Source organism: Dasypus novemcinctus, chromosome X, assembly GCF_030445035.2.
Source record: "Dasypus novemcinctus isolate mDasNov1 chromosome X, mDasNov1.1.hap2, whole genome shotgun sequence".
Taxonomy (NCBI): domain Eukaryota; kingdom Metazoa; phylum Chordata; class Mammalia; order Cingulata; family Dasypodidae; genus Dasypus; species Dasypus novemcinctus.
The window spans coordinates 128,139,458-128,165,687 of NC_080704.1; the positions used below are offsets into that span (position 1 = coordinate 128,139,458).

At 39.1% G+C, this 26,230-nt stretch overlaps 1 protein-coding gene across 4 annotated transcripts in view; it reads left to right on the forward strand.

Moving 5' to 3' along the window:
* The window catches only part of DOCK11 (dedicator of cytokinesis 11), a 207,467-nt gene that overhangs the window by 35,344 nt on the left and 145,893 nt on the right, over positions 1-26,230 (forward strand). For all 4 annotated transcript variants that reach the window (XM_058291219.2, XM_058291220.1, XM_058291221.1 and 1 more), the window contains exons 2-6: positions 8,402-8,518; positions 8,603-8,692; positions 11,337-11,419; positions 12,900-12,969; positions 13,577-13,672. In XM_058291219.2, the coding sequence (XP_058147202.1) occupies positions 8,402-8,518; positions 8,603-8,692; positions 11,337-11,419; positions 12,900-12,969; positions 13,577-13,672 (456 nt within the window). The remainder of the gene's footprint in view (positions 1-8,401; positions 8,519-8,602; positions 8,693-11,336; positions 11,420-12,899; positions 12,970-13,576; positions 13,673-26,230) is intronic.

The window sequence follows — 26,230 nt, forward strand, 5'->3', positions numbered from 1 at the left end:
TTCTTTTATAAAGTTCTAACAAGGGAAAGTAGGTTTTATTTTTCCTCACTGTTTCTATTTTAAATGTAAATACCTTTAAAATCTTATTGATTCTTAAAACGGTAAGTTGTTCTTAAATTAGAGTTAGGATCTGAAAATTCTGAAAACATTAGCAATGCCTTGCTCCCCTCTCTCCTTGTGTGCTGCCATTTTGGCTTGGAACACATATATATAAGATCTTTCTCAGTATTATTCAGCTGGTTTTCCCTCACGAACCACAAAGCTTCTGTGTTTGTAGTACTCATGGCTCCGTTCTAGGTTCTGTGGAGGATACTGAGATGAATTAGACATGGTCCCTTGATAATATCTTACTGGTGTGTTTTTGTTGTTGATCTGTTTGTGTGTGTATGTTTTGGTAATTTGATTCTCATCCACTTGAAGTTGCATCTGCCAACTCCTTTTCCCAAAGAAAAGACCTAAAGTGTTAATCCCTACTCATTGATGGCAAATGCTTAATTGGAAGCAACAGCTTAAAAACAAACCCTTTATCCAGTTACACTCCAGGTTCCTTAAGCCAGCCTTGCTCAGCATCATCAGGGCAATGAGAAGGTGTGATTTCACTTTGGTAAAAATGATAGCGTAGTTTGAGTAAGTTTTAGTAAATCTTCGAAGCACTGTGTAATGCAAAATCCATCCAAGGAATAATTTACAGTAGGAGCACAGGAGAGGGGAAATGTTTGTTTTGGTTAAGTTGAGTACACATAGGCTTGTGACCGGTTGGCTCTGGAGTCCATCAGATACAGGTTTGAATCCCAGTTCTGTTGCTGATTGACACTGGACCTGTCTGAGCTTCATTTTCCACGTCTGTAAAGTAGACATAATTAAAGAGTCTCCTTTGCAGGGTTTTTGCGAGAATTAAGTGAGATAATAGATATAAAATATTTTGCTTGATGTATGGTAATATTCAGTGTAAGTGCTAAAAGAAAATGCACGAGATACTGTTCTCACCCTTCAGGTGTTGACGATCTTGCTGAGGAGACCAAGCAGACCATTCACAAAACTTTTTAGTGCCAATGCAGGGCTATATATGAATCAATGCCACAGTGGTTGGTAAAGACAACAGGGACTATAGATAAGAGAGGTGAGGGTCAGGGTTTCACAGGAATAACGTGTTGGGAATAAGCAAGACCTGGTGATTTTGTGCAAAGTGCGATTCTTTCCTTAGCTGTTTACTTTAAGAAAGGTCAGTTTCTTGAAGGCAATATGTCTTTGGGTCTCCATCCCAAAATTTGTTCTGCAAGCCAATCTTTATAAAAATATGTTTGTATTCATATTGCCAGGTAAATTGAAAGATGGCCCACCCTCCCCTAGCATCATCATCAGATTGCATGAACTCAAAGCTCCTTTAGTACTTGGAGTTGCAATTGGGGAAGAGGGAAAGAAGTGACATGGTGAAAGATACTCATACGATTTATAAAAAAGACAGGGTCGTAACAAAGTCAAGTGCTCTATTTAAACCTTATGAAAAATTTGACAGCTGTGGTTCCTTCGTCGCCATGCCTGGTAGGATCCCCTCCTAGAAATCTCCTGTCTACCATGGTGATATTTCTCAGTTCTGTTAATTACAGCACAAATTTTGTTACTCCTCACCCTCATCCACCACTCGCAATGGTTTCCTAGTCTCTGATCTTAGTTTATGAACAAAGTAGGAGACAAGATGAAATGATGCAAGAACTCATACCCATACACTGGAAGTTCTTATAATAGAAATGTGAGTAGATGGGCTCAAACACTTTAGTGAGCAAAGATCACGCATGTAATTGCTTTGTTGGAAGAACATATGGGTTTCAGAGGGTGTGATAGGTACACAGAAGCCAAGTAGCTTTAAGTTATGACAGCTTCTGTGGTCACCCTGAATGTCTAGAGTTTATCTGTCACCCCCACTAGACTGAGCTTCCCAATGGCAGGGTCTGGTTCTTTTTCATCTTTGCCTTTCCATCTGGACTAGCAAAGGGCCTGGCCCTTGGTAGGGGCTCCATAAATGTGTCAGACACTAAACTCACTATTTTGGGTGCTGCCGGAAATTGCATGCCCCCAGTGGTCATTTTGAGTATTAAGTGTTGTTTTAAAATAGTCTGTGGAAAAAGTATTTCAAACTCTGCTACACACAACTGACAGGGCAGAGGAGCTTAATGCCAAGGGGTTCTGGAGAAATGATGGGAAGGAGAGACTCACTGAGTCACCTCCTTTTGAGTGTTACTTCTTTCTTAAGACTGTTGCTGTCAATTAAAACTGTACTTGGATTTCATCGTTGTGATGATGAGTTTCTAACTTTTGGGTTAAAGAATTCCTTTTTTGTATCATTTGTTGCCATGTTTCTTCTTGCTATGAAATTTAATTTGGAGATTGGGGTGGTTGGTAGTGGTGGTGGTACAGGGATATTTTTAAATCGACCTTGTGCCCCATTGCTAAGCTTTCTGCCTGCATTCTGGTCTCCCTCCCCAGTGTGAGAGACAAGAGAGTCAATGGAGCCATTGTTCACTTTTGACTTGCAAAAGAGACATTCTTTGAATTCTTAAGGAGAACTAGTTTCCAAAGTAAAAGATTTACTGGTAAACTGATGACCTTTGGTATAATATCAAAGCAGAAGTAAGGCTGATGTTGTGTTGTTTATGAAGAAATAATTATGTAATTTTATTACTTTTTAAATGAAATTGAAATTATATGCTTATGTTTCTAATGATAGTAAAAATAGACTTGCTAGTAATGTGTGCTTTTAAGTACATGACTAGTTTGATGATTGAATATACACATGCATTACATAGTTTAGAAATCACAAACATGATTATATACTTATACATATATAGCTAAGATGGTGAAAGACCAATTATTCTGTACAGTGGATGTACAGGAACACCACAAAATCATGAAGTCGAAATATTTGATTCTGTTAGTGAGGCAGGCTAGTAAGATAGGGAATCGATGGATGGATCTGGAACCAGGCAGAGAGTCCACGTGGACGTCAGTAACGCCCAAGATGGCTGCTGGAAGACCCCCACCCCCAAGATACCGCTATCTAGGACAAAGACTTCTTCTGGAAGCAAGGAAAAGCCCAGGATGTTTCCCAAGGACTTTATCATTGGGTCCTCACTGGGGGATTGATAGGTGGGGTGATCAATCAAAACAGCAAACAGCTGGAACCCCTCCCCCACCAATAGGAAAGGGGTGTAATAATTAACAGTTTAAAAAGGCAAGCACAGAGCCTAAGTGCCCTCCCTCTCCGCTCTCACCCCTGACCTGTTCCTGCTCTCTGCCCACTGTTATCGCCATTTTTCCTCTGCCACGTGACCATGCAAGTAAACCTGGGTATTTATAATTTATAATGTGGAATTGTAGCCTATAAATCAGCCCTCTTTATCACTTTTCACCCCCTTCTCTCTACCCGGGACCCCTGATCTGTTATTTTTTCCCATTTCTCGTCCCTCCCTACCTGAATAAATTACTGGCCTAACTCACCAGACTGTGCTCTTGAAATTCATTTCTGCAGCATAGCCAAGAACCTAAATGAAATCTGGTAACATTAGTGGATCCTAACATAGTTTCTCCACTTTGGACCAAGAAGCAGACTGCAACTGAATCTGTGCTAATGAGTTTTCCCTTTTTCAATTCCCTGTCCTCTCCTCCTGTGTTAGAAATTCCACTTTGTGGAATTGTGCATTTCTTTAGATTTTTAGGGTTTACACAATGCAAGTCCATTTAGAGTTGGTCCTTAGTGGCCCAAGTGAGCATAGCAGAGTGTACTTACTGTGTCCCACACTGTGGTACAAAGATTGACATTTTTATTTTATTTCATTTTTATTTTATTTTATTTCGATAGGAAAATACTGGTTTATTTCCATTTTTTTGGAGGGGATATAAAGTTTCCCTTTTCAATAAATGTATTTCAATGAAGAGATTTGATTGGAAGAAAAATGTGAAATGAATGATAATGCAGAAAGTGTGGCAAAAATCACGAAGATTGTACACGAATAAGCACGTTTGGGGCAACACTGCTAATAGAAGTAAAAGGACCAAGAACTTGGAAGACCTGGGTTTCAAGTCCTGATTCTGCTACTAGATGTAGACAAATAGACTTGAGCCTCTGAGCCAGTTTGTTCAAATATAAAAGTGAAAGATGGTACTTTCCTTGCCTACTTGACAGGATTTAAAAAAAATATATTTTAAGTTTATTTTTAAAAGATACTTAGATTACATAAAATGTTACGTTAAAAAATATAAACTTGACAGGTTTTTGATGGAAAAAAATGCAGAAAGAATGTATATGAAAGTGTTTTTTAAGACTACAAAGTACTGTTAAAATGAAACAAACAAACAAAAAAACCCAAATAAGATCACTAGGAAGTTACTTCAAGACTGAGAGCTTAGAGATCAGTGAATGAGAGCTTTCAAAGGCAAACCTTTTTTTTTCTCCCATTGTGAAAACTGAGATGGTTCCAAATTTAGTTGGACAGTTTTACTGTCACTACTTAGGAAGAGAAGACTGAAACATATGCTTGCTTCTCTCCAGATTGCATACATGCTTTTGCCTTTTACTTAACACTCCCCCAGAACTGCATAGAATTAGAAGGCGTTGCCTTGATATTATTTGAATGTTTATAAAGTACTGTTTTTTTTATAACAAAGGCTTCTTGAGTTATGAAAAAGCACCTTTACAGTTCAATCAGCGCATCAGTTAACAGAAAGGAGAACTCATAAACCTGAGTTGAGAGAGACCCTTTTTTGTGTGATAGAAACATTATTTTAGAGTGACTATGTAAGTCTAATAATAAAATTAAAAAGGTAAATAGGAAACAAACCACTGGGCAGAGCTACCAAGAAATCATGATGATTCTCAAAGTCAAAGGTTTCCCTTGTCTTTGACACCAGCAGAGTTAAAACTGAATTGTACTGTAGGGAAATGTAGAGTTTAGTTCTTTGGGTGTGGACTCCTACTGCAGCTCCTCTCTTCCACTTCCAATTTGAATATTGCTTTCAGTGGCTGGGGGAGGGGTATAGAAGAAAATGGTGATGGGGGTTGGGGGAGCTCAGTCCCTTTCCTTCTTTCTTATAGAGATGAAACCTGATTCAAAGGCTTACATCTTTTATTCGAGGAAGCTTTGTGTGACCCAGAATAGGCATCCCAACTTTTTCTGTGTACAGCTATTGCTGACAAAAGAAATAGGATGAAGACCCAGGAAAGCTTAGTTTAACCAATTTAAAAGGAAAAGTGAAACCTTGTTTTCTGTGACATGAATATATGACCCTCAGAACACCTGGGGAGCTGTTTTATTTCTGAAGGCTTATACTGTATATTTAAACAAGTGATTTACTTTGACATGTGCTTTTTCATATTAATTCAACTGCTGCATTAGGAAGTGAAAGAAGTTTTTGCTTTTTTGTTTTTCAAAATTACTTGAAAAAGGTATTTATGAAGTTATTGTAGAAAGAACTTAACAGATGCTAATTTCACAGGTTAAGCATTGAGATTTGACGGACTGTTTTTGCATTCTTTTTGGAAGGATAGTTGGCACCAAAAGGAATACTTAAAAAATTTTTTTTCAGTGCCTAAGGCTAGTTTTCTTAAATGGAACTTTATTCATTTAATTTTTCTGGGAAATTAATCAGAGTGTTAGACCTGGAAGATGTATTCACAGTTTGCTTTTGCTTGGGTCCATGAAAAGATGGTAGATATGGGACAAGGGGGTCAAAATTTCTTATCAGAAAAATCCAAGTTCCTAAAATAGGAAAGTTTTGCTCTATTTCAGCTCATTTTGCATTAGCATTCACAACCATAAGTGGACTGATCAGCTCGACTGGATCTCATTGAAATGCTCTACTAAGCATGGGTCTAAAAATCCAAACTTTATTTTCTTCTCAACTTAATTTTTTTTAATTGCAGTTAGCATTTGTACAACCCAAAATTCCCCATTTTAACCACTTTCAAGTACACAGTTCAATGGTGTTAATTACGTTTGCAATATTGTGCTACCATCACTAACATCCATTATCCAAACTTTTTTATCACCTCAACCAGAAGACAAATCCAGATTTAAAACTTGAAATATTTTAGACTTGTTGAACACTGATTCTCATTCATTAGAGTGGTTTACTTTATTTTTTTAATACTTTTTAAATTAAAGTTAATAGATCACAAAGAATGTTACATTAAAAAAACATTTAAAAAACATAAAAAACATAAGAGGTTCCATATACCCCGCTCCCCAGCTCCCACCCATCATTTTTGTAAATTGAATTTTTTTGAAGATATATACATCACACACAAAAATGTTACATTAAAAAAATATAAGTTTCCCGTATACCCCCCTCCCCCCGAACCCCACTCCTCCCATACTCTGTAGTTCACATTCTCTCCCAATACATTCAGTAGGTTAAGGCAGGATATATAATGTAGAGTGGTTTACTTTAATCTTTCTAGATCATCTTATAGAAGAAATTGAGATGCCCTTGAGAAAGGAACTTTGATAAAGCTGTGACCTATTGTGAACTGTGTATAAAAACCATTTTCAAAGTATTGTGTGGATACAGTATAACTGGATTCTGCCACAAATACTATGTACACAAATGTAAATATCCTGATTCCATTATAATATTAAGTTCTAATGTATCTTAAATTTGCTTACTTTATGCAGTTTTTAATTATAAAATTATTTTTAAAAATTTAAGTAAAACAGTATTACTAGACATCACTGATATATACCCACTTTGCTTTTTTTTTTCCTGGTTGGTTTTGTTTTTTTAACTAAGTTTTTTTTCCCCCTTCTTTCTTTGTTTTTTTTAATGTTACATTCAAAAAATATAGGTGGTCCCCATCTATCCCCTACCCCCCTCACCCCACTCCTCCCACTTCAACAACTTCTTTCATCACTGTGGCACATTCATTGCATTTGGTGAATACATTTTGGAGCACTGCTGCACCACATGGATAACAGTCCACACTGTAGTCCACACTCTCCCCCAGTTTACCCAGTGGGCCATGGCAGGACATACAATGTCCAGCAGCTGTCCCTGCAGTACCACCCAGGACAACTCCTAGTCCTGAAAATGCCCCCACATCATATCTCTTCTTCCTTCTCCCTACCCTCAGCAGCTACCATGGCCACTTTCTCCTATAAGAGCAAATACAGTACAAACACATATGATAACATGGATGAATCTTGAGAACCTTACGTTGAGTGGAGCAACCCAGGCATTGAAGGACAAATACTACATGACCTCCCACTTCGCTTTTGAATAGTATGAGACATGGCTCCAGTTGAATCTGCAGTTTCTCAAAGTTCATTCAGTGATCAATGATTGGTTGTCTGCTCCCAGGAAGTATTCTGGGTTTATACTAGTGAAAAAATTTAAGAAAATACCTGCCATCAAAGAGAGAGGTAAAATATATGGTATATCAAATGGTGGTAAGAAGTTCAATGGAGGAAAAAATGGTGGGAGGGTAGGTGCAGATTCTATTGCATGCTCAGTATCTCATGCATTAGTATCTTTATGTATTTCTGAGGGGAGGAAAGGCTGTGTGATATGGAAAGAGCAGAGCTTTTGTTGCAACGAACCTGAGTTTATCCCAGCTCTGAAGGTGAGCTAGTTACTTAACCTGAAGACTGCTTCCTCATCTGTAAAATGGGGGTAATGATTAAACATATATCATTATTATTATGAATATTTCTTGAGAAAATGTACAGAAAGCACTTAGCACGGTGCCTGGTATATAGAAAGGGCTCAATAAGTGCTAACCATTATTATTACACTTACCAATCATATCCTAGAAGCCTCTAAGTCAATGACCCTGCTTCTTATACCCTTTACCTCAGGCTGGGGCCCAACTGTCAATGGCTAGGTGGCCTGGAAACCTGACAGGGATCCGCTGACTTTGCTACCTGGAACCTTACCCTTTCATGCCCTACCCATTGGATCCAGCATCTCCAGTACCCATGCTTGCCCCAACTGTCCTGGCACTTGATGCATCCTTTGGACAGTGTGCCTTGTACTGAGTAGGCATTTGAATGTTGATTCTTTCTCCCTTTCAGTTACCCAGTGACTAGTGCATATTCACAAAATACCAACCGACAGGCTTCCAAGTATACCACTTTTTGTTTAACTTTAAATTAAACGAATGTTTAGGATGGCACACGGATAAGCAGAGTACAGTGCTGTTTCTCTACAACTCTCGCCTTTAGCAAAGAGGAGTCTGTGTATGTGTGCATTTGGCACATGTGTCTAGGTATGGAGAATATTTCTCTTGTGAAAGTGTCTTCTTTAAGTACATATTAATATTCCCTTCTTTTCTGAAATAATTTATCCTTAGTCAGTAGACACACTTATCTACTGTGTTTGACCATAGTAACTTTTTTTCTCTCTTATAAAGGAAAAGACCAAAGTTGTTGAGCCTCTGGACTACGAGAATGTTGTCACCCAAAGAAAAACCCAGATTTACAGTGACCCGCTCAGAGACTTGCTTATGTTTCCAATGGAAGATATATCTGTGAGTTCACAAGCACTTCTTTAAAGAAAATAACCGAATTTATTAAATAAGCTCTTAGCAGCAAGGATGTTCTTTGTCTTTTAGATCTCAGTGATAAGTCGTCAGCGCAGAACGGTGCAGTCCACTGTACCAGAAGATGCTGAAAAAAGGGCCCAGAGTTTGTTTGTCAAAGAGGTAAGAGCCTCAAAGCCCACAGAAGAATGTTAATTATATACTTTTAAGTATGTTTCTTTTAGATGTAAATATAAAACAACATTCCTATAACTTAACTATGTAGCAAATCTATATAATGTGATAAAAAGGATATAGCTTAAATAGTTTCACAAATAAATTATGTTTAGTCTTTTTCATTTGGATTTGAGTACTCTCAGGATTTGGAGTCAGAGTTTACAGAAGGGCATATGAATTGAGATTTACTGCAGCCAGTTGGTTTAGAGAGAACGTAATTATTCCTCAAAGGAAGAACCCATTACCAACATTTTCCAGATTGATTTTAAAAGTCTGCCAGGGGAAGGGCATGTGGCTCAAGTAATAAGGCCTCTGCGTATCATATGGGAGGACCTGGGTTCGATCCCTGCGGCCTCCTGGTGAAAGAAGGAGAGAAAGCGTGCCTACATGGTAAGCCAGTGCCTTCATGGTGAGTCGAGTGCCCACAAAAGTGCCTGTGTGAGTGCCTGTGCAGTGAGCCAAGTGCCCGTGCAAATGCCCATACAGCGAGCCTAGTGCCCACTTGGGTACCCGTGTGGTGAGCCAGTGCCCACGTAGCAAGCCAAGTGTCCACGGAGTGAGCCAGTGCCTGCACAAGTGAGTCATGCAGCAAAATAGTGATGCAACAAAAGAGATGAAGGGGAGAGTCAAGGTGAAGCACAGCAGAGACCAAGAACTGAGGTGTGGCAATTGACAGGGAACCTCTCTCCACATCAGAGGTCTCCAGGATTGAATCCCAGTGAATTCTAGAGGAGAAAGACCAGAATAGAAGACAAAAAGAGAATTAGATATAGAAGATCATTGAATGGGTACAGGCAGTAAAAACAGCAGGATAGGAGGGGAAGTGGGAAAATAAATAAAATCTTTAAAAAATATATATATCTATATATAAATTATACCCCTTCATAGTCAATACCAAGTTTAAAAAAACGTCTGCCAGGGTATTCTTTTTTTTTTTAAAGATTTATTTTTTAATTTATTTATCCCCCCCCCACCCCTTGCTGCTTGCTTGCTGTCAGCTCTCCGTGTCCATTCGCTGCATGTTCTTCTGTGTCTGTTGTCTCCCTTTGTTGTGTTATCTTGCCTCACCAGCTCTCTGTGGGCACGGGCCATCAGCTCTCCGTGGGCGTGAGCCAGGTTGCCTTCACGAGGAGGCCCTGGGATCTGAACCCAGGGTCTCCCATATGGAAGACAGGAGCCCAATTGGTTGAGCTACAGCCACTTCCCTGCCAGGGTATTCCGATCCCCAGAACTCCACACTCCATACAACAACCAGAGTAATCTTTTAAAAAGGCAAAGTTCAAACCCCCCTGATCAAGATGGTAGAGTGAGACCCTTCATGGCTCCATCCTTTGACAGAAACTTTGAAAAAGCAGCAAGAACTGGCTGAAACAACCTTCTCATAGCTCCAGAAACCAGTTAGAAGTTTGAAGTAACAGGGTGAGTGCCTCAACAAAAAGGCAGCTTAAAAGTGGTAGGCTCTTGTGGCCCTTTCTGCTTCCTTCACTGGCTTGGTGCAGAGCCCAGTGTGGGTTGCTAGTCCTGGTTCCAGAGGAAGCAGAGTAAACCTTGCACCACGTACTGGGAGTATGTATGTCTGTGTACACTATCTGGTGGCAGTGTGAAGGACTGAACCAGGATTCTAGTCGCAGGCTTGCCTTCCCAGAACTTGCCCTGCTTGTTGGGGTAGCTCACAGAGTTCTACAGAAATCTGTGGAGAGCAGTCAAATCATAGCTGCCTAGGGCAAAAGTTTGATGGTTGTGGGACGTATATATATATCGTGTATATATATATCGTGTCCTGCCTGGGGCTGTGAGGAAGCATTTTCTAGGGTAGAGGGGAGGGACGTTTGTGTCCATGTAAACTGAAGCAATCCTAGGGCCAACATACACATGCACAAGACAGGACGCATGCAGAGAAAGGACCTGGAGGACCCTATGCTTTGGCCTCAAGCTATTCTCTAAACTCACTGTATGGCTAAGCTCTGAAGAAGATTGCTGGCACAGACCGATCTGCAAAGACTGAGAAAATTTTCCCCCCTCCCCTTTTTAATTGTTATCCTCTCACATTCAAGGAATACTGTCCTAAGACTAACTAGATACAAGTGTAAAAAGTGTAAATTCCAGCAATAAATATCAAATATTTGATTTAAATATCAAAATGTCCAGGTTTCAACAAAAGATTACAAAACATAGTCTGCCAGCTTATCCGGCTTTTAAAAAGTAGATGATGTAGGGGCATTTTCAGGACTTGGAGTTGTCCTGAGTGGTACTGCAGGGACAGATGCTGGACATTGTGTGTTCTCCCATGGCCTGCTGGGTGGACTGGAAGAGAGTGTAAACTGCAGTGTAAACCACTATCCATGTGGTGCAGTAGTGCCCCAAAATGTATTCACCAAATGCAATGAATGTGCCATGATGATGAAAGAGGTTGTTGATGTGGGAAGAATGGGGTGAAGGGGGTGGGGGGTATATGGGGACCGCTTACATTTTTTGAATGTAACATTTTAAAAAAATAGAAAAAAAATTATATTTTTCTATTAAAAACAAAGTAGATGTGTGTGTACTTTTCTATATTTCTATCTTTAATTAGATTCCTATTTTCTTTTAGTGTATTAAAACCTACAGCACAGATTGGCATGTGGTGAACTACAAGTATGAAGACTTCTCTGGGGACTTTCGAATGTTGCCGTGGTAAGGGAAATATTCAAGAGGAGAATTATTAGACTTGTACCTATTTTTGCCACTGTGAAACACCTCAGTTACAATTTATAATAAGGCAGAACTCAAATAGCATGTTTGGCAAATGCAGTATTTTGGTTAATTTAATGTTTTAACCTGCCTCACTGAAATTCTTTCCAAAATGCTCAAATGTCTTTTTGGCTTTGGTACATCTACATTGACCATAAAATAATCTTTCTTTGATTCTGGATAATGTAGTGAGCATTTTCCAGGGGTATCAGTGAAAAAGCTAGAAGATACTTGAGTGAAAAAGCTAGAAGATACTTGGCTCAACTTAATGACTCCAGGTCATCCCTTGAAAAAAAAATTTTTAGCCATTGACAACATGGTGTGCTCTCACAGTTCTCCTGCAGTCTGCCTAAATGTGGCCTGCTGTTCATCCTTTAGGATTTGCCATCACTGCTCTAGTACATGGGTTTCTAATGTCTGCACCACACCTTTCAGAGGCAGATAACAGTGGTAAATGCTTCCTACTTCCAGGGTGTTCTGTCTCCATCCAGAAATATATCAGTAATTACATGCACATCAGCTCGAAGGACTCTTTTTTTTTTTTAAGATTTGACATTTTAATCCTATATGTCTCATTGTATTTTTGCCCCCTTTTCCTTTTGTACTAGGATCAACATCAAGCCACTGAATATGTTCCTGTCATTGAGTCTTCATCTTGGTGTTAAAGTTGATAATATTTAAAATGTCATTTCCTGTTACACATTTAGCGCATTGTGTTTCAGGCATAGAGGAACAGGTTTCCAAAAGTGTGTCTCTTTCGGTTGAGTTGGAGGACTGCGGTGAATACACAGGCCCAAGAGCTAGACTGTAGGGTTTCAAATCTACTTTCTGCTACTTAGCTTGATGACCTTGGCATCATCAACCTGTTTGAGCCTTGCTTTTCTAATCTCTAATACCACTAACCTCAGAGGGTATCAAAAATGTATTGTTTTAGAAAGAATAGAGGAGAAATAAGACATTGTACAGCCTTTTGTAGTTTTCAAAGCACTTTTCCAGAGGAGAAAACTAAACTGAGTCCTAAAGAGCTGAGATGATGAGTCCAAGATCATACATCAAGCAAATGGAAGAGCCAGAATTGCACTATGTTGCTTTATGATCTGGGAAGGATACCGTACTGTTCTGCCATGACTAACAGCTCTGTCACACATTCCTTAGCAACTTCTATCCTCCCTGACAAGGCATTGAGTACCTGTGCTGAGTTATTTCTTGGCTGCTAACTGCACGTATGGGAGTCCTCCTATAAAAATTAATGTAAGTTTAATCAAAGGAAGGAGAGAATCTGAGTCTGGAAAGGAGAAACTGATTTCTCATTATGTGTTGGCATTTTCTTGTTTGTGAAAGGAGGAATTGAGTCTTCATATCTTGCATTGCTTTTTCTCTTTTCTGCTCAGTGTCTAAGACAACTATCTTGCATTTTTTTTAGCAAATCTCTGAGACCAGAAAAGATTCCCAATCATGTGTTTGAGATTGATGAGGACTGTGAGAAAGATGAGGTAAGGATGGCGGCAACTACGCTGGTTTCTTTGAGGTCATTTCTGCAGAGAGAGATTTTCAGTGGAGTTCCATAAGAACAGATGATTGGGAAGGAATTGTTTTTGAACGATCTGTGGTCAGCTTTCAAATAGAGTGCTTAAAAAATTTTTAAATGTTGCCTTTCCAAATGGGATTTAGAAAAATCCAAGTGAAACAGGCTGTGATTTGGATATAAATATTTTCTTCACCTGTGGGACATGCTTGTGAAGCTACCTTTCCCATGTAAGGCATGTGGTATGGTATGGTGATTCATCTTCATGCTTTTGCCAGATTGATCACTCTTGGAGACAGATGGCCAGATTACTGTGTTATATTGAGGCATACTTTATATAATGCAGAAGGTGTTCCTGTATCATTTAGTAAATATTGAGTGCCTACTATGTGCACAGCACAGAGCCTTTCATTCTACAGTCAACAGTTTCAGGTGTAATCTTTAGGGAAAGGGTGTACTTTATGCTTTAATTAGAAAATGGGGAAATGGGGCAGGGGCTAGTTCTATGCCCCCCATAAAGTTTGAGTAGATGGCTGGCTGGCTGCTGTCTTACTCTGGTTTTTGCTTTGTTTCAGGATTCATCATCTTTATGTTCTCAGAAGGGTGGTGTGATTAAACAAGGCTGGTTACATAAAGCAAATGTAAATAGCACCATCACGGTTACCATGAAGGTAAGAAGTAGCTATTATATCATTTCGTTATTTTAAGAATATTGCCACAAATAACCTGTCTTCAAAGAATACTTAATTTTACAGTGAGCTCCAGCAAAATAATCCTTCTCTAATAAATATTCTTACAGACATATGGAATTTTAAAAAATCCAACCTCAGAATAAATTAGGAAGTGCAAATTTCTAGAGAAATGTAATTACTATCTTTGGAATCAGGAACTTTAAAAAAACAAGGCTATCAATTGAATGAAGACAATAGCTCTGAAAATGAAAAAAATAAAAGGGAACCAAAGGTTCCTACACTAGGAAATGAATTTAATGAGTGGAAGGGTAGGCTATTTCACTTATTCAGCAAGTATTAATTAAGTGTCTATTGCATGCTGGTCCCTGTGGGAAAATATATCAGTGTCTAAGGCGGGGTTCCTGGCTTCCAGCTAGTCTTTAGCATAGATAGGAAATGTGCCAAATTAACTATTATACAAAGCAGTACCAAAATAGCCTAGCCAGAAAGTTTTGTAGTTTGGCCAGAATAGTGAGTTTGTGTAAGAGGTTTGTGCAAGACAAAGATAGAAACATAGAAAGGGATAAAATTGTGCAGGACCTTGAATGCCTCAGACATAAGGTAGCCTTTGTTTGGAAGGCCATGAAAAATCATTAAAATCCAAAAGAAAAAATAAGCTACTTGAAGAGTCTGAGCAGAAAAGCAAATTATTCTCTGACACCAAATAGAACTTGTTCTTTCAGTTATTCAGTATAACATAATATGGTTCATTGAGGCTGATTCACACTTCCATTAAGTATTAAAGGTCATCCTATCTTTCACATAGCATGCAAGCAGAAACGATGGGTGTCTATCAAGGGAAGATTCAAGTTTTATATTAATTTGCTATTTTGCCTACTGCTTTCCATTTAATTGGTCCTGACCTGTTCTTATTTTCATTTTCAAGTCCTGAAAATAGTGAATCCAATTTGGATGCTTTCCTGTAGGTCTCCTACACCTAAGTATGGGCCTCAGCAAATGATAAGATAAATCATTTATTGAGAACTTATTATGTTTCAGGCACCATACTATGTGCTTTGTATTCTGTATCTTCTTTACTTTTCATGGCAACTCTAAGATGGATCCTACTTTTGTTTGTAGTTTACAAATATGGAAACTGAGGCCCAGAGTTCAGTGACTAACCCAAGGTCAAACAGCTTCAAGTTTTCAGAAGTGGGATTTGAACCTAAGCAGACTGCTGCTACAGCCTGTGCTCTTAACCAGTACACTATAGGTGATCACCAGTGAGCAAGTGAGACTCAAGTCTTTATATTAATGCATCTCCCATCAGCAATATCATGTTTGGAAATGCATGTGTGAAGCTTATAATTCTGTGCAGATTGTCAGAAAGTGGTTCTATAGTTTTTACTCCATTCCTTTCCCCCCTAACATTCTCAAAATATTAAAATGTTTTACCCATACGTAATCTTTAGCCGAACATTAAGTAAATCTGGATTGATAAAACAGGACATTAAGAAATTATCTTAAAGCAGATACAACCCCCAGATATTGGTTCCTTTGAGGGCTAAAGAGACCCATGGGAGTTATGGTCATGGCCGATGGGGTTAACTACCAGGGCAGATGGCCCCTCTTTGGAAATGGTGTTTATGTGTGATGAATCTGGACTCAGATGGGATCTCCCTTCATAAGACTTTCATGCTAATGTGCTGGAGGTGCAGTTAATGTTGGGGTTTAAGATATATTTAGGGGATTTGAATCTCTGGACTGACAATGTGATAGCCAGATCCTGAGCCTCAACAGACTCCAGCACCTACAATCTGATTTATTGGACTTACCACACTCAGCTAAGATGGAGGTGAAGAAGGACAACCACCACACCATGGAGCCTAGAGTGATTACAACTGAAAATGGGAGGATTGCATCCAGCATCCAGGTGGAATCTGAGCCTCCTCTTGACATAAAGGTGCAATGGACACAACCAATCCAGTGTCCACATAGAAGAGGTGGCATTGGATTGGGAAAAGTGGACATAATGGACAAAGGGTATGGGGAAAGGCAGGAAGAGATGAGAGGTGGAGGCGTCTTCGGGACATGGAGCTGCCCTGGATGGTGCTTCAGAGGTAATCACCGGACATTGTAAATCCTCACAGGGCCTACATGATGGAATAGAGGAGAGTATGGGCCATGATGTGAACCAATGTATATGAGGTGCAGAGGTGCCCAAAGATGTACTTACCAAATCCAATGGATGTGTCATGATGATGGGAACGAGTGTTGTTGGGGGGGGGGGGAGAGGGGGGGTGGGGGGGTGGGGTTGAATGGGACCTCACATATATATTTTTAATGTAATATTATTACAAAGTCAATAAAAAATAAAAAAATTAAAAAAAAAAAAAAAAAAGAAAAAAGAAATTATCTTTACAAAACAATTCACCACAGAATGAATGAGTTTCTCTAGTGATTTAAAATTGTAATTTGCTTTATATGAAACTTTTTTGGAAGCTGATATACTGTAAATCAAAATACAGTCACCTGTGGAAAGTGTCTATTTTATTTTATTTTTTACATTTTTTAAATTAAAGTTAATAGATCACAAAGAACGTTACATTAAAAAACAAAAAAAACATAAGTGGTTCCCATATACTCCGCTCCCTGTCCCCCACCCCATCATTTTTGTAAATTGTATTTTTTTGAAGATATATACATCACACAAAAAATGTTACATTAAAAAAATACAAGAGGTTCCCATATACCCCCCACCCCACTCCTCCCACACCAACAACCTCCTCCATGATTGTGGCACACTCATCACACTCGGTGAACACATTTTGGAGCACTGCTGCAACACATAGATAATAGTTTACCCTGTAGTTCACACTATCCCCCAGTCCATTCAGTAGGTTATGGCAGGATATATAAAGTCCAACATCTGACCCTGCAATATCATTTAGGACAACTCCAGGTCCCAAAAGTTCCCTCACATCACTTCTCTTCTTCCCTCTCCCTGACCTCATCAACTACTGTGGCCACTTTCTCCACATCAATGATACAGTTTCTTCTCTTACTAGTCACAATAGTTTTATAGTAGAATATCAGTGGGTCCACTCTAATGCATATTTTATTCCTCCATTCTGTGGACCCTGGGATGCTGGGATGGTGATGTCCACTCCACCTGTTCTTTCATAATTTTATGAAGTATAGATTGATTGGTATGGTAGGCAGAATAATGGGTCCCCCAAAATGCTCAAGTCTTATTCCCTGGAACCTGTGCATCTGTTATCTTACACGGCAGAGGGGAATTAAGGTTGCTGATCAACAGATACAGAGATTATCCTGGATTATCTGGGTGGCTCCAATGTTATCACAAGGATCTTTAAAAGTGGAAGATGGAGGCGGCTCCACCCTGATCAAGATGGCAGAGTGAGAAGCTTCAGGGCTGCATTCTTCTAAGAATCTTTGAATAGCCAGCAAGAACTGGCAGCAACATCTTTCTCAAAGCTTCAGAAAACAGACTTGCAGTAACAAGGTAAAGTGCTGAATCAAGAAAAAGTCTACTTAATGGTACTGGCATAACGATAGATTGACCAATGGAACCCAAATGAGAACTCAAATAGAACCTCACATCTACAGTCAAGTGATTTTTGACAAGGCTATCAAGCCCACCCAGCTGGGCCAGAACAGTCTAGTCAACAAATTGTGCTGGGAGAACTGGATATCCATATCCAAAAGAAAGAGGACCCTTATCTCATACCTTATACAAAAATTAGCTCAAAATGGATCAAGGATCTAAATATAAAAGCTATAACCATAAAACTCCTAGAAGAAATTACAGGAAAACATCTTCAAGATCTTGTGGTAGGTGGTAGTTTCTTAAACCTTATACCAAAACATGAACAACAAAAGGAAAAATAGATAAATAGGACCTCCTCAAAATTAAACACTTTTTGTTCTTCAAAAGACTTTGTCAAGAAAGTAAAAAGTCAGCCTACTCACTGGGAGAAAATATTTGGAAACCACATACTTGATAATGGTTTGATATCCATGTTATATAAAGAGATCATCCAACTCAATGATAAGACAAGCAATCCAATTTAAAAATGGGCAAAAGATTTGACTAGTCATTTCTCCAAAGAGGAAGTACAAATGGTCAAAAAGCACATGAAAAAATGCTCAACATCACTAGCTGTTAGGGAAATGCAGATCAAAACTACAGTGATATATCATTTCACACCTTATAGAGTGGCCATTATTAAAAAAAAAAAAAGCAGAAAACTACAAGTGCTGGAGAGAATGTGGAGATATAAGAGCATTCCTTCACTGTTGGTGGGAATGTAGAATAGTGCAGCCTCTGGGGAAGACAGTTTGGCAGTACCTTAAGAAGCTAAGTAAAGAACTGCCGTATGATCCAGCAGTACTTTTACCAGGAATATATTCTGAAGAACTGAAAGCAAGGACACGAGCTGATTGGCACACCAACACTCATAGCAGCCTTATTCACAAATGCTAAAATATGGAACCAGGCCAAATGTCCATTAACTGATGACTGGATAAATAAAATGTGATATATACATACAATGGAATACTCTTCAGCTGTAAGAAGAAATAAAATTGAGATGCATATGACAACATGGATGAACCTAGAAGATATTATATTGAGTGAAATAAGCCAGACACAAAAGGACAAATATTGTATGGTCTCTTTAATGTGTACTAAATACAATGATTAAATTCATGGAATAATCTCTGGAGTATAGGTTACTAGGAATTAGAATGTGGGTTGAGAATGGGAGCTTGATGCTTAATGTATGCTGCATTATTAATAAGGTTAATTGTAAAAGTGTGGAAATGAATAGAGTTGATAGTAACACGTTATAGTGAGTATAACACTGCTGATTTATAAATGAAAGGGATAATATGTGGAAATAAATGTCAATTGAAAGAAAACTAGAGAATCTAGGGAATGTATGACAGTGATTTCGGTGGTAGACGAAGATTGTGGTTAATAACGTAAATATAAGAATGCTCTTTTATGAAGCGCTAGCAATATTGAGATACATGGGAAAATTACTAATAATTTAACTTATGGACAGTAGTTAACAGTAATATATTTTGCAGCAATTACAAGAAGATATTATTTCAATACTAAAGGACAACAATAGGGCATATAAGGGGTTATGGGATTTTTCCTTTTGGAGTAATGGAAGTTCTAAAATTGAGGTAATAACAGCATAACTCTGTGATGAAAATGGCAGCCACTGAGTGTACACTTTGAGAGGATTCTACCAAGCATGGGACTGTATAACACAAGGAATCCAGTGGTGGAGAATGGACTGTGGTTACCAGGGCAAATACGAGAACATTTTCTCCTGAATGATAGCAAATATATACTAATATAGAATGTTAATAATTGATTGTGTTGGGGGACAAGACGCCAAATGTAAGATATGAGGTATAATTAGTAGTAATATTTTGATGATGCTCTTTCATAGTTTGTAACAAATGTTTCACAGCAATGTAAGGTGTTGGTGGTGATGTGATATATGAGACCCCCTCTATGATTTTATGCATGTTTGTTTTGTAAATTCACAGCTTTTATTATACACTTATTGTTTATATATTTTCATGTATGATTGGTAAACTTCAATTAAAAAGTTTAAAAAATAAGACTACTTAAAAGTGGTAGGATCTCATGGTAGTCTCGCTGGCCCCTCCCGCAACCCTCACCTTTTTGGTAAGGAGCTGGCCCCTGCTACCAGTGTGGATCCCTAGTCCCAGTTCCAAAGGGAAAAGCATAACCCTCGTGCACTTACTGGGAACATGAATATCTGGTCCAATCTGGTGGTGGTCTAATGGACTTGCTCTCGAGAACTTGCCCCGCATGTGGAAGACAGCTCATGGAACTCTTCTACAGAACGTTTTGGTCAAGCCTGGGGCAAGGGATTGCTGGCTCTGAGACCTACAGTGCAGTGCCCAGGACTGGGAGGAAACTGTTTTCTAGGGAAAGGATGAACAGTCATACCTGTGTAAGCAGGGGAATTCCTAGAGCCAACTGTGAATGCCCAAGACATGACACATGCACAGAAAGGACTTGGGAGACCCAAATACTTTGTCCTAGAGTTATTCGCTGAACTTACCGTATTAGGATAACCTCTAAAGAAGAGTGCTCACACAGGTCAATCTATAAAGACTTGGAAAGTTTATTATTTTGCTCCTAGCATTCAAGGAAATCTCAGTCACAACACTAGCTGGATATAAGTTTAAGGAACAGATGCCTCAGAGTCTAAATTCCAGCAATAACACAATAACGTATCACATTGCCCAGATTTCAACAAAGGATTACCAAAACATACAAAGAAACAGGAAGCCATGGCCCAGGCAAAGGAGAAGATTAAAACATTAGAGACAATCAAGGGGGAGGATTACACCTGAGGAATTCCAGACAAAAGCTTTCTAAAAATAGTCCTAAATATGCTCAAATGCTAAAGGAAAACATGGACAAAAACCTAAGGGAGATCAGGAAAATTATAGATGAACACAGAGAGATGAAAATGAGGAAAAGGAAACAGACTGAAGACCACAACAATAGAAATGAAAAACTCCCTAGAGGGATTCAACAGCAGATTGGATCTGTCAGAAGAAAGAATCAGTGAAATTGAAGGTAAAGCCATTGAAATCTTTCAGACTGAGGAGAAGAAAGAAAAAAGAATGAAAAAAGTGAACAGAGAAGTGGACTTGGCTCCACAGATAGAGCATGCACCTACCACATGGAAGGTCTATGGTTCAAACCCAGGGCCTCCTTGACCCGTGTGGAGCTGGCCCATGTGCAGTGCTGATGGGCACAAGGAGTGCCGTGTCACACAGGGGTGTCCCCCATGTAGGGGAGCCCCACGTGCAAGGGTTGCGCCCTGTAAGGAGAGCCTCCCAGTGCAAAAGAAAGTTCAGCCTGGCCAGTTGTGGCGCCGCATATACAGAGAGCTGACGCAGGAAGATGATGCAACAAAAAGAGACACAGATTCCCGGTGCTGCTGACAGGAATCCAAGCAGACACAGAAGAACACACAGCGAATGGACACAGAGAACAGACAACTGGGGCAGGGGCGGGGCGGGGGGGGGGGGGAAGGTGAGAGCGACAAATAAAAAAATGAATCGTAAAAAAAAAAAAAAAAAGGTGAATAGAGCCTGAGGAACATGTGGGATACTGTCAGCATGACAGTGTACACAAAGTGCCCAGAAGGAGAAGAGAGAGAGAGGCAGGGAGAATATTCAAATTATAAATAATGGCTGAGAACTTAACCAAATTTAACAAAAGACATTATTATACATATCCAAGATGCTCAACTCACTCTAAAAAGGATAAGCCCAAATGGACCCACACTGCACCATGTGTAATCAAACTGTCAAATGCCAAAGATAGAGAATTCTGAAAGCTATAAAGACAAGGAAGCAACATGTCACATACACGGGTGCCTCAATATGATTAAGTATTGATTTCTCATCAGAAACCATGGAGGCAAGAAGACAGTGACAAGACATTTGATGTGCTAAAGCAAATAATTGCCAAACAAGAATTCTATATATGGCAAAACTGTCTTTTGAAAATGAGGGAGTGATCAAGAAATTTCCAGATAAGCAGAAGCAGAGAGACTTTGTCAGTACTAGACCAGCCCTATAAGAGATGCTAAAGGAAGTTCTGTAGGTTGAAAGAAAAGGTCACTAGACAGTTGATTGAGACCACATGAAGAACTAAAGATGTCCAGTAAAGACAAGGACGTGAGTAATTAGAAATACCAGTACTATTGTCACTCCATGTTTTACTTGCTAAAGGATGTAAAAGACAAAGGCATAAAATGTAAGGGTGAATCAGTGATTTGGTTTGCAATGTATAAATATGTAATTTGTGACAAGAAACTTCATAAAGGTGGGGGGCAGAGGGATATAAGAACATTTATGTCTTCTGTTGAAGTTGTTACGATGGTATCAAAGCACACAAGCTTGTTTTAGATTGAGGATGTTAAATTTAAGCCCCATGGTAACCACAAAGAAAATATCAGAATATGGAAACTCAAAGAGACAGAAAGAGTACAGATTACCAGGGATGGGTGTGGCAGGGAGTTAAAGCAAAATGAATATAGGGTCTGCTTTTGGTAAATGGAAAGTTCTAGTAATGGATGGTGGAGAGGGTACTACAAAGTTGTGAACGTGATTAATCCCACTGAATTCTTGGGAGGGGTTGGAATGGGAAGATTTATGTTGTATATGTGTTTCCACAATTTAAAAAAAATGAAAAAGAGAAACTAAAGAGATGATGACAACTAAGTGTAGTTTCATGACCCTGGATGGGATCTAATAATGGAGGAGGAAAGACTCAGATCAACATTATTTGGACATAAGAAAAAAAGTGGAGTACAGATTCTAAGCTTTATATCAATGCTAAATTTCTTGAATTTGATAACTATAGTTAAGGTGATTACATAAGTGAGTATCCTTGTTTGTAGGAAATATATGTGAAGTATTATGAGTTCAAGGAGTATGATGTGTGCATCCTGCTCTCAAATGTTCAGAAATAGATAGAATGTTATGGTAAAATATTAAAATTGGTGGATCTGGATATCTGGGGGTTTGCGGGTGTGTTGGAGTTCTCTATATAGGGTTTGTATTTATTTTTGCAAGTGCCCTGTGAGTTTGAAATTATTTCAAAATGAAAAAAAAAATTAAAGTGCAAAAGGGAGGCAGGAGAGGAAGGGTCAAAGAAAGAGATGTGGAAAGAGATTCTATGGAAGAGTGATCAGAGAGATGCTATATTGCTGGCTTTGAAGATGGAGGGAAGGGGGCGGGGGCCATGAGTCAAGGAATGTTGGTAGCTTCTTGAAACTGCAGATTGCAAGGAAACAGATTCAGTCCTAGAACTATGATAAGGGAATGCAGCTTTGCCAGCACTTTTTTTTTTTATAATATACTTATTTTTCTAAAAAAGATAGATTATATAAATGTTACATAAAAAATATAGGGAATTCCCATATGCCCTGCTCCGTACCCCTGCCACATTTTCCCACATTAACAACATCCTTCGTTAGTGTGGTACATTTGTTACAATTGATGAACACATTTTGGAGCATTGCCTCTAAGTGTGGATTATAGTTTACTCTGTAGTTTATACTCTCTCCTGCACAATTTTGTGAGTTATGACAAGATATATAATGGCCTGTATCTGTCATTGCAAAGTCATTCAGAACAGTTCCCAAGTCCCCAAAATGCCCCCACATAACACCTATTTTCCCTTTCGCTCTCCGCAGAATCTCCAGTGGCCACTGTCTCCACATCAATGATAACAGTTTTTCCATTGCTAGAATCACAATAAGTCTGTAGTAGAATACCAGTAAGTCTACTCTAGTCCCTCGTTTTCACTCCCCAATCCTGAGGATTCTGGGATGGTGATGCCACTCTGCCTCTAATTGAGAGGGATGGGGCAGATGGATGGGACTACCTTGCTTGCAGTTGCAGACTCTGTTCCTTGGGATGGTTCTTGTCCATCATCATCTCCTTAGTTACCCTGGGAGGGTCCAGTGAACTGGAGAGCAGGTGTTGCAGCGCTGTTGAGATTCAAGCACCTTGACTTTGAGCTCAGTGAAACCTGTGTCAGACTTCTAATTTAGAGAACTTTAAGAAAATAAATTTGCATTGTTTTATGCCAGCAGGTTTGTGGTAATTTGTTAAAGACATTTATAGGAAACTAATGCAATCACTTATTCAGAGGTTGATTATTCAGTGTGTCTTATCTATTCAATTTGTGTTTTATCTATTCCCAAGGTTGCAAACTTCAGTGCTCACAGGGGCCAGGCAGGAGCCATATGTTCATGAAGTGGGTAGTGGCACTGAGAGGCATCCTGTTGACCACATAGCCCTGCTGAAAGGGACAGCTGCCACTTGTTTCCAGCTAATTGTTTCTTTGTGGCTGCCAAGCTAGACTTTGTATTTCCTTCTTTTACCCATAGCTGTTCACATTTTGGTCACTTATTTCTTTATTCTTTTTAGCAAGATGTAGTCCACATACCACAAAACACTTCTTTTTAAAACTTTTTTCCAAACAGTAGACGAAGGAAAAGGGAACCAACCAAGTTGGTCATATGATGCTATGTAGCTCTGAAAAAGTTAATAGGGAAGAATTTGACATGTAAAGGTCATAATGAGGTTTAGGAATCTTCTCTGGCTGTGGATTTCACTTATCTCTGGTATTCTCCATTATCATGCATTTCTGGGAGTTGAATCTTCATTCTATATTCTCTTGGTTTCATTCCTTCTGCCCTTTCAGTAGTATTGTATTTCCAGATTCACCCCAGCTAGCATGAGCAAGAGAGGAAGGTTCAGCCAGCTTCAGATAAACTTATCTGAGGAATTTTGCCAAGATTGTTTCTTCCTATAAGTATTGTATGTTAACTGTTATTTAGTTCACCATCGTTGGAATTGATTGAAACTTGGAGTGGATATGTTTATAATTTTTGTGTGTTTTTTTTCTGTGTAAATAGAAGGCATATGAGTGTATGGGGTGGGCAGGTAGAGGATTGGGCATGGGTAGCAGTATTATAATCACTAGGCTGGAACCTGGAGTCAGGGCCAAAGCAGAAAGCCAGGCCTGTGCACCAAGGTGCGCTGTTAGTTACAGGGGGCTCATATAAGTGCTTCCTGCTTGAAGCCTGGATTGTGCAGACACAGGTGAGAGGCTAAACCTAAAGGTGGGGGAAATCAGCGAGCCCAGCTCTTGGAAATTTGGGAAAGGCAGAGGCAAAACAACTGAGGCAAAGGGCTAACAGTATATGAGGCATTTCAAAAGGAACCTTTTTTGTATGTTTTCTTTCTATCATGTTAATCTTAGCGAAGGTGTTAATGGGTCTCGTAATCAAATGGAAAGATGATTCTGAATCATTTTCCTGATAGCAGTGACAGTTTTACTCTTGGTACATTCAGAATCCCCTGCCTGCTCGGACCTCCAGCCCCAGTCTAGGGAGCAGCTTTGGTAGCATTAGCAATCAGCACCACAGGGCCAGAGATCACAGAGTTGAGAGCAAAGAACTTTTTTTTTTCTGTCAGGTTATCGAAGCCTTGATAGCCTTTGTAAATTCACAGAAGACTAGCCAGGAAGCTACAGTAGTAGTATCTTGGCATTAAGCATGTCTCATTGGCCAATCTGGCCTACAAAAGCCATGCTGCTTCCCTCCCCTTTCATTTGAACCTCCTTGATGCATTTCCCTTTGGGGTTTATGGGGAATAGAAGCAGGACAGCTGGATGCCTTTTAGAATGAGGTTTAAAATTAAGGGCTTTATTCATTTAAATTTTTCTGAATTTTGAAAGTTACATAGAGTCAGTTCTTTGGAAAGTTTGAAATTGGACACAACAACTTTAAAATGTGTTTATAAACAAGTCTGAGTCCTTTTCCCTGTCAAGAATAAGGGAATCTAATGACAAGGGAGAAGAAATAAAAGATCATGAGATAAGGTGTTTAAAAAAAAAGGAAAGATAGTAAAGTCCTCTTGATAAAAGGGAATCAGAAGACTCCTATTTTATAAGGTCTTTTGAGAAAGCAACCACATGATCTATAATGTGCATAAATAATGTCCCTGAAGTAATTCGTAGATAGCCTGCTTTAGAAAGTTGAACCTCCCTAGCTAACTGCCAAGAGAATTTTGCAAGAACATTCAAAGAGTGGTGATGGACTCCAGGGAAAGAAAGAGGCTGGTGCAGAAACAAAGCTGAGCTGTTTGTATTGGAAGATTAAGACCCTCATGTTTATGGAATAAAAGTTTGCATTTTCCTCAGTAGACACCTTTTTCCTGCTCTGGTTAATTAAGATACAATCTGCAGCATTCAGCTGTTGTCATTATTCTCCCAGAATTGCTTGCTGAGTGTCCCCATTGCTCATTGAAAAACTGGTCCCATAGAACCCAGGCTACAGGAGTGCCACTAATGATGTGCATCACTCCATAAGTTTCAGTTCACACTGCCTGAGGACTTTCTTTCACTGAGGAGGTTAGCGATATCATCCAGCTCTTGCAAAAGGTCTGTTGGTTGTCTGGGATGAGGAGAACCACAGAGACCATTTTACCCAGCACTTGTAATTTGCTTTATTCTTGGTGTTCATGTTAAAACAGGATAAACCTTATCCTAGGCGAATAATTTCATCGATTTGTACTTTCTAGTTAATGGCAACCACCGCCCCCTGCTCTTCATTTCCTGGAAATGTATTAGAGATAAATTTAAGATATCATACAGGATAAATGATTCCTTAGACAGAAATTCTAGCTCTAAGAGAAACCTATTCTTTGCAATCTCTTTCTCGAGTAGCTGCTAGAGACATCTACTTTTTTCAGCTTCTTTCCATATTGTAAAGGAATGTAGTGTGGACTGGATAGCTGTGATATTGGACATGACCTTCTCCTGGTATTTAGAACTATTTTTCCTAAGGGATATAATGATATATGGAATAAGGAAGAATCTTATCTTGAGGGTGGTTTTTCATGGGAAAAACAAAACAAAACTCTGCAGATTCTTGGCTAACCCGTTAA